Source organism: Chinchilla lanigera, unplaced genomic scaffold (assembly GCF_000276665.1).
Source record: "Chinchilla lanigera isolate Chin_1 unplaced genomic scaffold, ChiLan1.0 scaffold00046, whole genome shotgun sequence".
Classification (NCBI taxonomy): domain Eukaryota; kingdom Metazoa; phylum Chordata; class Mammalia; order Rodentia; family Chinchillidae; genus Chinchilla; species Chinchilla lanigera.
The window spans coordinates 17,177,700-17,192,968 of record NW_004955447.1 but is presented as its reverse complement, the minus strand read 5'-3'; the positions used below and the strand labels follow the sequence as shown (position 1 = coordinate 17,192,968).

The following is a 15,269-nucleotide window of genomic DNA, read 5'->3' as shown; positions in this document are numbered from 1 at the left end:
ACCGAACTCACGACCTTGCGCTTGCCAGGCAGGCGCTTTTGCCGCTGAGCTAAATCCCCAGACCCTGGAGTGTGTCTTAACAATCACCCTCGGGTCACTCTGGAGCAACCCGGATGGGTGACCTGGGAGTGGGTGTCACGAAATGTGTAGATGTCGCTCAGGTGGGGGAGACCCCAGAAGACACGCTGACGGGAGGACGAAAAAAACTCAAACTAGGTAAGAGACAGAGATGTCTGCAGTTAGACAGAATCTACTGAAAACAGATATGACTAGGCTGGAGAGATTGAGAAGGCAACACAATTTGGAGCTGAGAAAACGAACCTTGAATTCACACTGAGCAGGGAAGTGAGTGGGGATGTAGGAGGCCGTTAGCACTTGTGGGTCCATCAAAAACTGTTCAGAGGATATGACCCAGAGTGATGTTATGCCAGTAAAAATCCCCTCCGCCCCCCTCTTTCTGGCACAATCCAGCAAAGGAAAAGGCCAGCGGACGCAGCAAGAGCTCACATTCCTGAGTTGCTCAGGTGCCAGCTCCTCTTACATGGCTATCATCCACTCTCGCGGGAACCCCGCATTCTAATGGAAGCTACCACTGCTCCTTACAGATGTGCGCTTAGGCGTCCAAGTGCCTTTACGTCCTGTTCTCAGGCTGGTCCTGGTCAGATGTCAACATCGATCCCACCACCACTTCCTTCTGCCATCTGCTCAGACGGCAGTTTCCTATCAAGGTCTTCTTACGTAAAACAGTATCTCTTTGCCCTGATTTATTTCACACCACTTCCACCCAGAATTTCCGGCAGAATCCCAGAAGCCCGGAACATGCTTAATATTTCATAAGTACATGATAAATATTTGTTATTATTATCTCTCCCCACGAGAAAGTGTTTTCTTTTATACTATCTAAAAATAAGCTCCTCATTCATCTACCACAAGGTTGCCTTGTTTGGGAAATTATACTTAGAAAACAAAACACTGAACAAAGCATAAGAACTTCTGAGAAGTGGGAAATATCGTGTTGGTTTTTTTTTCAGTACATTGATTTATTTCCACTGGACAAGGTAAATCTGTCTCTGTAAAGTACTGTTTTTATTCATAGAAATTCCCGCCTCTGGTAAAGGTCAAACAGTTCTTAAGGAATCTGGAGGAGAATCCTGCCCCTGCACTGCCCTGGGGGCCCCATGCTCCAAGCCAATCTTGTCGACCACATCAAGGAAGAAAGGGAGCTGGTCTAAGCAAACCAAGTGAAGGCATGAACTCACCCCAGGCTTTCTTTGAAACACATCAAGCAACTAAATGGGGGAGCACGTTTAAAAAACCAGATTGACCACATTTCTCTTTATTTTGTATTGGAGTCATAGAGAACATAGAGAACATTAGAGAATGTTATTTTCTTAAACTCCTTCATCTCCCTAGTCATTTCTGAGGCCTCTCACCACTCCTGCCTGGTTGCTACTAGATTTTTAAAACCTCTAAAGCAGACGAGCAAGCTAAGATAATTGTACTACTAATTTCTGTTGGTTTATTGGAAGGAACAGTTCATGCTTAATTTTTTTGACCAATTTTGCATGCTTATATCTGGTAATCTGAACCACTTTGAAGACCACAATATGCAATATAACAACCACTATTGATTTCCTATCATCTTATTTTGAAATTCTGTATCATTTTAAATATTTTTAAATTTTTATTCTCTTTGAAACAAAGAAAAGGGAAAAATAAATATTTGGAGGCTTTTTATGGAGAATGAAGCACCTTTCAAGGGGTTCATATTATTTTGGGCAAAGATAAAGGAATTCTAATTCTCTGATGAGTTGGGCTGTGGTCCTGAGTAGAACTCAAGGAGGCAAAAGATGGGAACCTCAGGGCCCTCCGGTAGGAAGACACCAGCACTGCGGCCCAGTACCACACGTGTCCTCTCTGAAGAGAAGACACACATAGGGAGCAGTGGAAGCTGACTGATGGAAACCACACAGCTAGCACGGCCCAACACGTCTCACTCAGCCCTCCCAACATCTTCTTGAAGGTTGTAAGATGACTGTCACAACTCAGAGACGATAAGGCCACTGCCACAGACACACACCTAACAAGTAGCAGGGACAAGGCCTGTCTGGCTCGAGTGCACACTTGTAATCACACTGTTTGTCCCCGGGGACATTAGGGCTAGCATCCCGGGCAAGAGAGACTTCTATACTTCTGATATATTTTCTATAGCAACTATAGTGGCATCTAAGAAGGAAGAGTATTCCAGATGCATGTGTAACAGGGCACCTTTGACACTCTGTAGTCTATCATCAATTAGCTCATGAAGCCAAAAACACTTTTGGCTGATCACTTCAAAGAATGCTTTTGGAATCGCTGCTCTTTTATGCCTACTTCAGTAGAAAAAAAATAACTGCACAAACCAGAAAGCTCTATGTCCAACGTAATTTTAACTGCCCAGAATAATTTCCCGGCACTCTAACTAGCAAGTTTAATCTACAAAGCAATTATCTGGATTGAAATCCATCTCAGTCCTTCAATCTGGTCTCAGTGAATTATAGACCTGGAGCAACGTAAGCGCAGGCACGTGCACATGTGCGCCTGCGCAACACCATCACCATGGCAACAGTGGGAGGTATTCAAAGAAAAAAAGTCACGGTCCTGAAATCTGGATGCCTGCATCCTAGGCTGGCTAGATTAACTAGAGAAGTCTCCTCAACCTCACTTAATCTTAAGTTTCCTCATGAATCAGGTAAGGGATTCACTGCATTTCCTGTATGGTTCACCTGAGGTCATTTGTTGATCATCACAATGTGTACAGAACACACAACATTCCCCGTGTCCACTAAACGCTTCCTGCGTGTATCTAATTCTCATCCCCATGAGACAGGTACCATCACTAAGCTCTGATTTAAGAATGAGAATCCTGCAGTTTAGCTGAGGGTAAACAACCTACCTATCCCAAGGTAGACAGCTAGTCAACAACAAGCCAGGATTTAAACTCAGAGCTGGGTGACTCCAGAGGCCACGGACTCAATGACTAACAGCTGAGGCTTGTAGCCACTTTGGGGGGAGCTCTTCCTTTCCTCTTCTTCACTGCACCCTTTTACCTGAAGCCCTCACCATTACGTAAAAGTGGGAACGACACGTTCAAACGTGAAGCTTTATTACTGCCAAATGGCCCAGGTCACATCTGTACAGAGCTGGCCGGGAAGTGCCACGGTACCATTCTCGGAGCATGCCGGGCAGGCCAGACTCCTTGGAGGACACAGTTCCCAAGGGACACACGTCCGCAGTCACGTGCCTCACTGTAAAGCATTTACAGCTTCGCTTTGCCTAAAGCTCTTCACTGACAAATTCTAACTAGCTCCAGTTTTATTGCTTCCTGAAGACATATTTTACACAATAATATTTAACAACATACAACAATATTAACATTGTTTCCAACAAAATGTCATGACTTGCTCGACGTCAGTACTGAGAGGACTGCGTCACTTGGGTAAATCATCATGCCTTAGCTTCTTCATCTGTAAAATGGGAGCTTTGCATAAGACAGTGTCCAGAGCCTTGGGAAGCTCCAACCAGCTATGCTTCTGGGCCACAGGCTCCCCCAGCGCAGCAGCATGCCGGGCTGAGGCTTCCCTTCACCTGGAGGAAGAGGAAGGATGGACAGGGAAGAGGAAGGAGGAGGTGCAGTGTCCAAGTCACAGGAAGCTACATAGCCGAGGACTGACGCCCGGGCACGCAGCGTGGGACACAGCCCCGAGACAGAGGCAGCTATGATCAGGGACCTGAGGAATGTCGCAGGCAGAGCTCTGAGGCAGGTGTGGTCCTCGTCTGCTGAGGGCTCGGGCCTCGCCCATCTGCACCCTTGCCCACTGCCCGCCCCCGTCGGAGCTCAAGTCAGGCACTCACCAGAGCGGAAGGGACTCCGGCTTCAGCAGTTCCCCTGTCCTGACCTCAGTGCCTCCATGACTGGTGCTGAATTTTAGTTATTTCCCAATTTCATCAAATTGGACTTCACCTACTGTGAAATAGATCGTTACTTTACAAATCACCAAAAAAAACACTGCCAATTTTCTTTGTATGCAGCCTGCTTTCTGGGATATTAAAAAGCATGTCTTAGGATCGACAGAATATGTTCTTGTAACTACTGTCATTACTCATGAAACCCACAGTTTAAGGGCTTCCTCTGTCAGATTCTTGGCGAATACTTCACATAATTTTATCCAGGACTCACAAGAACCTGAGAGGTAGATATTGTTATTCCCATTTTTAGGTGAGAAAGGCTCAGAGAAGCTGAGTAACTTGCCCGAGGCTGCACAGCTAGCAAGGACTGGGTAAGGAATGTAAGTCAGCCTGACTCCAGAGGGCGCCTGGTCGCTCATTCACCAGGCACCGACTTCCAGCTTTCCAGGGGACTGATTACAGCCGTCAGGAGAGAGGTGGATCACTCCTTGTCTCGGGGTCCTTGCCTCTTCTCTCACTGTGCTGAGGAGAGTGGCTGGGGAAGGAAGCGGTGGGAAAAGGAGAACAGGGCAGCATGGAGCCTTCCAGCCTGCGGTATGGAAGAGGGGGGCAGGAGAAACAGCTTAGGGGGGTGCGGGCGCTGCCAGGGAGCTTCTCCAGGGAGATGTCCGAGGATGAGCACCAGAAGGAAGTGGAGGCCGACCCTGGACAGCTGGGCAGAAAGCACTGATGCAAAGCCGGCGACCATGGCTCAAGGCTCTGGCTCGCGTGTGCCGCTCCAGGGACCTGAGAGGGGGCCAACAAATTGTGACACTTTAAAATTAATCTTGTAGACTGGCAGCATTCCAGGTTTGACCAACCTGGCTCCTCCGAAGCCCGTCTTGGTGTTTGCGAACGGGGCACGGAGAAGGCAGGGCTCACAGAGCATGCTGCAGGCCACTGGCGCGACAAAGAAGGCGCTCCCTTTTTCTCTGCAGAGAGAGAATGTGACTACGAGAAAAGGGTGTCTGCTTCCGCGGCCTGCAAGTTTTATTTGGCCTGCGAAAGTGGGCCATTTCCTGCCCCACTCCTTCCAAGGCCAACCCCGCCGACTGTCAGTGAGAAAGTGTCCTGTGTTCACTTTGAAAATGCTGTGTTCGAGTGCCAGGGAGTGCGGGGGTTTGTTTCCCAAGCTGTCGCATCGCAGTGCGGGATGGGTTTGGGAGCAGGGAAGCTGCACTAGAACTCTCACCACGGCCTCTTTTCCTTTCAAAAGGTTTTCGTGCGTGTCCTATAATGACATACTGATGCAGTAGTACATGTGTACAGTTTAGAGATAAGCACATATACAATACACATAACTGTACACATAGGATACCTATATAACTATATGTACACGGCTACTTTACATACACGAATATATGACTATGCAAGTACATATACATGTATGTGTATATAGGTAAGTATACATACAAAGCTCATGACTCAAACAAGCCTCAAGAAAAATTATTAGACAACAGGAAAAATCTGAACAGACTAGACATTTGATATTAAGGGATTACAGGGAACTTGGTTTTAGTGTGGCATTAGTGTTGTGGACATATTTCATAGCAGTGTTCAGATAAAATGATGAGATGTCTCAGACTTGCTTTAAAATAATTCAAAAAGCTCGAGGTAACTGCGGCTGGCCCTCACTGGTAACCATTAAAGATGGGCACGAAGTGCCTCTTTACTTTTGTGTTTTTTGGAATTTTTCCATTGTAACAAATTAAAATTCCGAAAAAGAAAATAAACCATCCAAATTGAGTCCGTAAGACCTTTAAAGAAGGCCCACTTTGCCTGTCCTCTGTCTGCACAGCTAGGGAAACGCTCTCCACCGGGCCTCAGAGCAGATTCTTGGAACTGCTGGGTTCTGACATGCTAGAAGTTTTCCAAGGAGAACATTTTAGAAAGTGAAGCGTTTATAACTGGAATTGCTTCACTGCTGGCAAAAGAGAACTTGTTGCTTCTCAAGGAGAAAAAATAAGAGCATGAAGCAGGATCACAATGCTCTCTGGACATCAAAGACTCGTTATAAGGCGGCATTTTGATGAGTTCACTGTAAGTGAATCAGGAACAGACAGCTTCAATTTCCTTCAAAACACACAAGTCTAAAAAGTTAGAGAAAAATACCCCATTAAAACATGTGCTGAGCCGAGCGCTCCAAAGGACATTAGGAAAGTCACTGAACCCCAGTGAGCCCTGGCTTTGCCCCTGAAACCGGACCTCATTCCTACTCGACTATGATTTCCCCACCTCACTCCATTTCCTCTGTAAACTCTACCTCCTTCCTTTCAGGTTCTCAGCCAAACTTGACTTCAGATGCTCAAAATGTATTACAGGAAAAATCCAGAGATCAGCAGTACTTTCTTTCTTTTTTTTTTTTGTCAATTTTGATGAAAAAAGGACGTCATCTTAGAGACTCAACTTGGAAATCATTTCCTGGCAAAGCCATAAGGCTCACCCCCTTGGACTGAGCTTTGAAGTGTTTCGGGTCGTTAGCACAGCGAAAATGAAGTGGGGAGGAAGTGGACGCTGAGCTCATCCGACCGCGTTCCGCTCCTGCCTCTTCCTCCCTCCTCACGCACGCCAGAGTCCAACTGCAAGAGTCCAGGATGCCTGTGTGGATTTCCTCGAGCAGAGCTTGGAAAAGAAGTTTCCAGGTTGCAGAGTTCATGGCTGGCCACCTGGCTCATGTCCGGCTGACGGCAGCAAGAGGGGAAAAGGAGCTGCTACGGCTAGTTTTGCTGTAAGGCCTTGACCTAGGGAGGGAAGTGGAGGAGCTGGACCACCTCAGAACTGATACAGACAACGAGGACAAGCAGGCTGCTCGCTGCAAAGCGTCGAGGCCCCGCTGAGTGGGAGTCAGGCTCTCTCTGGCCTGTGAGTCCAAGTAATGTCCTTGCTGGCCAGACAGTGCAGCGTGTCAGAGGTGCGTTTTGCAAATTGCTTTGAGGAAGTTCTCCTCGGGAGGCCGTGGGTGGTGGGAGTCCTTGGTCCTATGACACCCGGTGGGAGTTCTATGTCCCCGACTCCTTTGGCCAACCCCAGTTTGCAGAAAGGACGCATGAAGCCCCGCAGCTCTGCTGCTCTTGGCAGTTCCTCCAGGAGGCCCCATCCTGCCACAGTACTAAGTGATTCAAGTTGTGAAACTGAAATCACTCATTTTAATTTTCTGAGCACAAAACCTCAGTGGGAAGAAGCCAGGCCTGTTTAGAACGACTATCTCCCAGGGTTCAGGGATGCACTGTAACTTTTATCTCCAGATTTTGGCATGAATACCGTCCACAGTGATTTCATTTACAAATTAAAAATATTTATCTGACTCTAAGCTAGAGAGAGAACCGGCATTTCCTGGCTTCCCAAGAAGTCACACAGCTATGCAGTAATGCTAGTTTCCAGGAGGTGTGATCCTCCCGTATCCATGCTACGTTGTCTTGCTGATCTGCGTCCCTATAGTAAAGGACAGATATTAACTTTGAAAAGTAAGGCCCCAACTCAAAGCTCACTCAGAGTCTGCCCCACAGGAGAGAACAGGTCACAATATTCATAGGGACAGGACAGTGAAAAGTATTACCCAAAGTGGCAGGAGTGAGAACTTTTGAAGGTGGAGGAAACAGAGAAAATCTTTTTCTGTAAGTGGCTCTTGAGAGTTTGCTGTCGGGCCATAACATGTGTCATGTACTGCGTTATCTGTCCAAACCCCATGTTTTCCCCTGAGATTTCTGTGAAACTAAACATGTAAAGAAAAGTTGTAAAAGCCGTAATAGATCACTGACCAGGGCAACAATGACTTCAGCTGGTCAAGTACAGAGCTGTGTTCTGGAACATCTGAATGAAGTTGGCTTGAATCATTCTGAGCAAGATCAAAGTTCTCCTCCACAGAAACCAAACCAGGGTCTTCTTCATCACAGCCTACAGCATTCATAAGTTGGCTAAGACGCCAGGCAAATTCATAACTTTCAGTCCAACTTAATTCTGCACTGAATTGTGTAGAAGCTGGGCGTACGATATTAGCGTCTCTCAACTTCTAAGAACTCACAGTGGAGTGGACAGACAAAAGTTTCTGATGAGGCATAGCACTAGGGGACAGAGAGAAGTGCTGATTTTCAGCAGGAAGTTGGTGAGCTGCATCTCAGCTGGAGCGAAGAGTTCATGGCTGTGCCCACAGGAAGCAGCTGGGAGCTTGTTCAGAATGGGAATGTGGCCTGTATGAACAACCTGAGAAGCTCAAGGGTGGAAGTGGTGGCCCCATCTCTACAGATGTTTCTGTTATTGGGTTTGGTGTAGGGCCCACGTGTCCGCATTTGGAAAGCAGACCTAGTCCCCGGTACCGACATGAGTGGGCCGCAGGTCCGCCTTGTTCTAAGGCCTTCAGGTTTGAGTCCTCAGGTGCTGAGCTCCACGGAGGCCCCAACATATGAGGACACTGATTTCTTAGATTCCTTTTGGAGTCCAGGACATTCAGAGAGTTCATGGGGGTCTGTGGTCAGGGCTTGTGGGGAAGAGAGCTTCGCCCTTTATCCCATGGCACATTCTCCACAGACTCCGAGCCAACCTAGACTCCACGCCCGGGTCAGTGCACAGGGACGGCATGCTGAATACTCTAGTTTTAGGCTGAATCTGTAAGTTCACTCCCTTTGGGTCAGGTGAAACAGGTGAAACAGGATGTGTTTAGAAGTCGCTGCCCAGGTCATAAATGGCTGGTCCTCAAGGTAAAACCAGACTTGCAGAAGTGATCTGTTGTTGTTGTTTTGTTTTTTTCAGGTACCAGGAATCAAACTCACGACCTCGCGCTTGCCAGGCAGGCGCTGTGCCGCTGAGCTAATCCCCAGCCCCAGAAGTGATCTGTTGGATGGGACCCAGGGTTGCTGTTTCAAATTGGATTTCTTGTAAATTTGAATGCTTTCCCTTTTAAAAATTGAAGATTTTATATATAGGGGGGAGAAGGAGAGATAAAATACAGGTATAGGGACAGGTACAGGGGCAGGGACAGGTACAGATACAGATACACATGCAGATACAGATACAAATACAGATATTCATTCATTCTATGGTTGACCGGAGGGGACAGGCCATCTCCTCTGGTCTTATAGCTGAATGATTTACATTTTAAAATAGTCCCTGCCTGGCTCTTGCAGGCATTAGACCCTGGGCTCCCTGCAAGCATAGAGGACAAAGTGAGCCGCACAAGGCTGGGACCCAAAGCGCAAACGTGTGGAGAAGGAAGCCTGGAAACCCCACCGAGCTCTGCCTGCCTTAGAGATCCAAAGACACCAGGCAGACGAGACGAGCCTGTTCATCTCAGGGACGCACAGCCACCTCCCGCCGCCCCTGCTCCCAAGGGCGTTAAACTAGCTGGGCAGTCCCATTTCCTGCTCAAAACTGCTTTTAAAGCTGTGGTGACAACTGTAGCAAGCCCCAAACTCCTGTCAATGTTGTTTACCCTGCCCAAACCTACCCCAGATTCTGTCTCCTTCCTCTCTCCACTTGAAGGTCCAGCTCAAATCCTAAAGTTCTCTGGGATCTGGAGGTGGACAATCTCTCCCTCCTCTAATTCGCTACCTACTTTACTTTGAAAAGACTTGTCCCCTTCTGCCTTGGCTCATTGCTTCCATTTTTTATATATGTAAATCTCACCTTCTCAGTTAGATTGCCTGCTCTTAGGAGGTGGGCACTGTGACTAACTTCTCACTGCCTGTATCTGTCTGTGGCGTAGTACCTGAAATACGTCGCTGATCCACAGATTTGTTAATTATCACCAGTGGCATCAGGTAATAGCTGCATAAAACCCCCTCACAGAGCATCTCCAGCAACTGGAAATTTCTGAGAAAACCGTCAAGTAAGCTCAGGAAGAGCGTCTTGGCAATTCCCTAGCACCATGCTTTCTGGATCACTTCACATCTTGGAAAGAATGACCTACTTGAGCCTACTCTGTTATGCAACAGAAAAGTTGCCTTTGGTTCGTGTGCATGTAGAAAAGAAAATTTCTAAGCCAACACAAAGCACCTCCCTTCCATTAGGCTAGAAGAATGAACTGAATGGAAGGGCTCTTCTGCAGCAACCAAAGTGGGATGCATGGTGCCTCCCCGAAGAACCTGCGAATGAGACCTTATTTTGGAAGGATAATCTTAGAGGTGTGAATAAGTTATGGCTCTCAAGACACCACCATCCGGGATATCCAAATGGGCCCTACATCTAGTGACTAATGTCCTTATAAGGACACAGCAGACCTGGAAAGGGCACAGAAGGTGGCCACGTGCAGATGGAGGTGGAAATCGGAGTTATACAGCCATAGGCAAGGAAGCCTGGAGACGCTGGCAGGGAGCAAGCAAGGGTTCTCTCTCCCAGCTTCTTCCTGCAGAGCACGGACTTGCTGCGTCCTTGATTCAAGATTCCAGACCCCAGAAGTGTGAGAGAATAAATGGCCAGATACCCAGCTTGTTGTACTTTGTACAGCACGCTCAGGAAACGAATGCAACAACTAACAAGGCTAGCAAACGGGAGCGGGTGGGCAGGAAGGAATGCTACGGCACTGGGTTTCAGACATTTCCACTTGGGCATCTACCGAGAGACAGGGAAGAGCCTTTTTTTCATAATCCCAGTTAGCTCTGCCGTTGTACGTGTTTCTAGAAAAGCCTCCATACTGTCATCATTTCCACAGGGACACTTGTGATTCAGGTTTAAGCCGGGCACTTTCTCGCTGAGCCTTCTTATCTAAGGTGCATTGGGGTGACATTCCAAAAAGGTCAGCCAGATAATCCTGCAATGTAGAGTCCTCAAAACAAGTGATCTGCCTTGAAGGACTTAGCTCTATTTACCAAGCATTTACAAGCAGCTACTGTGCTAGACAAATTGGTTAGTCTAGCTAATTACAAAAGGGGAACTCCACCCAGTCATGGGTAGTATCACCATCCAAATATGCTCAGCCAAGCTTTTGTGATCAGAGCTCTACGAGCTCTATTTAAGTTCCTGTGTTTCATCTGCACGCTGACTCTAATTGATACATAAACCAACTCTTGCTATTTTTGCTGTCTGATTAATCAGGAGGAATACATATGTCTGCTAAACGCACTCAACACGGAGGTACTCACACCATCATTTTTTATGTGATTGATAGAAGCTGTTCACATCAGTCTGCAATCCTCTTTCAAAGATTACCCATAAAAGGAGCCAGAACAAATATTTATATTAAAGGCTGGGGACACAAGTCATTATCTTTCATAAAATAAACTTAGGTCACGTAAGGAAGCTGCTTTATGCTTTAGAGATGCACAGTGTGGTATTTAGGGATGAAATGTTACAACGACTATCATTTACTGTAGCCCAATTTTCTGCAAAGAAAGAAATATATGAAGAAAATGTAGTAAGATATTAATTATTAAATCGAGGCAATGGGAGTTTGGTGCTCATGGCCCAGTTCTTTATTTCCAATAGGTTTAAAAATGAAAAAAATAATAAAATGGAGCATATATATTCGTTATGCTCAGGGTTATCTTTTCCCTTTACTGATACTGTACCTGTTTTCAGGTATAAAGGCTGACAGTCGCAAGACAGTCTAATTCTATGCTTGCAATTAGAAATACCCAACAAAGGACACAGATCTGTGCATGCAGGCTCTGTTTGTAACTGCTGCTTGGGTTCTCTATGGAAAGAGGAGAGCAGAGAACACACACCTACTGAGAAAAAGCCAAGCACAAAAAACGCGATGCTGGAACAGAAGGAGAAAAAACGCCTTGCTGGAAAAGCACTGCTTCCTGTAAGATGGTGTTTAGTTTTAAGTCACAGACTGCAGCCAAGCATGCTGCTTTGAACGGCTGGCAGGGCGTTTTGTCCAAGCGCATCCTGTGTATATAGAATTTATTCCTCCAAACAGAAATGCCGGCCAGGGGCTGACCGGGCCCCACCCCCAACACAGCCGACACACAGACCCAGGCAGCAGGCATGATCAGAGGGGACTCACAGTTCGGAATACAGGAAGTGCAGGTTGCCCACATTGTCAATGTAGTTGGCGGGACTAAGCCAGGGCAAGACCAGCAGCAGAAGCGCCTTCATCTTCCCAGCAAGGTGCTGCCTTCTTCCTGCCACCTTCTCTGTCCGCTGCAGTGCCTCACCCAGCCCTTCAAGCAAACCTGGCCATGTCCCCACCAGCAGCAGATCATAACAAATACGACTTAGAGTCTTTAGATTCAACAATGCTATAAATCATGAGCCTGCAAGAGGATTGTGCCTCTGACTCTCAGATGAGGAGATGGGAGACCAGAGGGACCCACCGTGGTTGGCAGCAGGGCTTAGGCTCACAGCACGAAGGCTGATGCCCAGGAGAGGGACCGGCCCCTCCTGCAGGATGCGGACTGGCTCCTGGGAAGCAGCTGGTACATTTACATCACCGGCCAGGAGGGCCAAGCTGGGAGAAAACCGTGCCGTGAGAGGACTTGAGCACAGCCCGTTCGGACACCGCTGTGTGAATGGGGAGTGATCAAAAGCTGCCCTGCAGCCTGCCGGAACAAGCCACCGTAAGAAATTAGCGGGCAGAACACAGCCTGAGGGTCCGAGCTGAGAGGGAGCCTTCAGATACCTCACCACAGGAGGCGCGTAAAGTGAAACCCCCTCCCCCTCCTGGGCGCTGTGCATCTATTTAAAACAGGCGTTTAAGACATTTTACCGAACGCTGTGCTGACTGCGGGGTCATGTGTAAGGAAAAGGACAGCTTCCTTGCAATTTGAAAACTGGCTCAATAGAAGAACAGGCTGTGCCATTGTCTTCTCACAGTCAGCCCGGATAGACACGACGTTCTGTCCAAATCACGCACAGGTGCCCGCTCTGCAAGGAAGGGGTCACCTCACCAGCCCACAAACTGGGTGGGTGGCCACAGGTGTCTCACGAAGCTCCTGAGGCTCAGTCCCTCGTCTCTGTAATGGACCTAATAATACCGGGTCCAGCAGCACTTCTTCCAGCTTCAAGGTCTGCAGTTCTAGAGCGCACCACCTGCCCTCAGGTGAGGGCTCCTTTCCGCGCTGATGTTCTGGAAGGCCGCAGAAGCCCCAGGACTCCCCTCTTTCTACCCTATATCCAAGAAGATCGAAGTCCATTTTGCCAACCCAAGGCTGCAAGCTTCATGGAAAAGGCTCTGAGGGATCACAGCATTTCTGATACCCAAGCAGGGACGGCAACTGCACTCGACAGGAAGACCAGAGCAAAGGCTACAGGGCAAGACCCGCAGTGAGCAGCTCGTTCAGCTGAGGCAGGGCTGAACAATAGTAAACAGAGTACAGCCTCAGAACGGTCAGATTTAACATCTAGGATTCTGACCAAAAAGAGAACACCTGGAGGGCTGGGGGTGTAGCCCAGTGGTTGAGTGCTTGGCTGGCGTATGTGAGGCCCTGGGCTCTGTTCCCTGCATGAGGGAAAAAGAGGGAGAGAGGGAGGAAAGGAGAGGAGGGGAGAGAGAGAGGCGGAGGGAAGGAGAGAGGCAGAGACACAGGGGGAGGGAACCTTGATAAAGCATGGCATGTAATAATTTCTAATTGTGCTGAGGCCCAAATTTGAATTCTAGTTCATGTAAGGCTGGTATGCCAGAGTGAACTGGTGAAAAACAGTAAAAAGGAAGTCAGATTTGGTATTTAGGTACTGAAGTCAGACAAGCTTGAGATCTGAATCCTAGTTCTGCCACACACTGGCTGTGTGACACTGGCTATGTTGCTTAAGCTCTCTAAATGTTTGTATCCTCCTCTATAGAAGAAAAAGCAATAGTAATAGTGCTTCACTCAGCACCTTGTTATGCAGGTAGAATGAGATCATGCTTATAAAGAACAAAGGGCTCAGTGAGGGTCCGCTATTATTATTCATTGGTAGTATTAGCTGCAAAGGACCTGAGCTTGCGGCTCAGCACCCATCTCTGAAAGGCTTTGTTATTCTCTTCATATCCCTTCTTTCTTCCTACACAATGGGGCAAATGACGTTATAATCTTTTCCTGAATATGGGGCTTCACAAAGTTCTGAGTTGTGCTCCCCTTGGACATCCGGGTCCTACTGAACAGACCATGGTCCCTAAGTAACAGGATTGGCACTGGGCTGCATTTCTGACCATCTTGGATGAGTCAGATTGCTACTGACATTTGATAAGTCTTCTATGAAAAAGAAGGGTGCCAACACATTCATCTTGCTGTGCTTCGGGGGGATAAAACTGGTGATTGTTACTGCAGTGTAAAAATAAAGGTATTGTTTTGTTCTTGCTCTATGTCACTACTGCAACTGCTGCCAGCTGCCGAGCCAAGAACTAATCTCTCCTTTCGTGTAAGAGAACCCAAACTGCTCACGGAAGCAACGCGCTTAGCTTCTCTTGCAGATGGGTGGCTGTGTGGCACAATACCAGCCCAGGAGGAATAAGCAGAGTCACTGCGTGAACATCTCAGAAAGCTCTCTCAAGGACCGGGTCTCTGTTTGGATAGAATGTATTTTCCCCTGCCTGTTGCCTTCTGCCTGGAACTGGGATGTGATGCTGGGGCGAGCAACCATTTTTGAGATTTTGAGGTAACAAACTTAAGGGCAGAAGCTAAACCAAAACCAGAGGGGTCTGGATTCCTTATGGCATGATGGCCCCGTCATCCTAGTTCTAGGCTTTCTACCCCAATACTTTGTGTTATATAAACAAAATAAACAGAACTTCTACCTGGCCAGACCTATATAATTTGAATGTTCTATTTCCTTTCATCTGTAACCATCGTTAATACAATCCCTTGGGGATAAAATCCCCACCTCCAAATGACCATGGACTTACTCTAGAGCTTTCTTTCCAGGAAATAGCACCGATCCTAATCTTTGGGACCCATAGTTTACCTGGCAGCCTTCTTTATACTTAAATGTCACTTTAGACATCACCTACTACATCTTGTTTTCTTGTTTCCTTCCCTAAAAAGAGGTGAGGTAGGGGCCAGAAAGAAGGCGGGTTCAGGATTACAAGGTCACAGTTAGGATTATGCCAAAGCACGATTATTCAGCCAGGCAGAAATGACCCACAAGACTAGGGACAGACTTAACCTTCCACAGATAACCTGGCACCAGATTCTCCCCCTACAACAAATCCTCTGGGCTGAACCTGTGCTGACCCAAACATACTACAGAAAAGGGCCCCGGCAGAAGCAAAGATTTCCTGGGGAAATCTCTGGAGAAGAAGCTTCCAAGATAGCAAGTGTAATGTTAATTAAGCAAAGCTTCCACAAGAATTTCAGTTGGGTGTGTCTGGGTCAGTCATATCACATTTTCACTCCGGGCTCCTTTCAGAACATTGCACAATGGTCTCT

At 47.4% G+C, this 15,269-nt stretch overlaps 1 protein-coding gene across 4 annotated transcripts in view; it reads right to left on the bottom strand.

The window, feature by feature from the left end:
• The window catches only part of Lnx1 (ligand of numb-protein X 1, E3 ubiquitin protein ligase), a 111,042-nt gene that overhangs the window by 72,099 nt on the left and 23,674 nt on the right, over window positions 1-15,269 (bottom strand). Inside the window, exon 1 of one of the 4 annotated variants that reach the window (XM_005392903.2) lies at window positions 11,930-13,348. The exons of the other annotated variants lie outside the window; for them this stretch is intronic. Coding sequence (XP_005392960.1) covers window positions 11,930-12,021 — 92 coding nt within the window. The 5' untranslated portion in view covers window positions 12,022-13,348. Of the gene's footprint in view, window positions 1-11,929; window positions 13,349-15,269 lie in introns of those variants that run through there. 4 annotated transcript variants of the gene reach the window in all.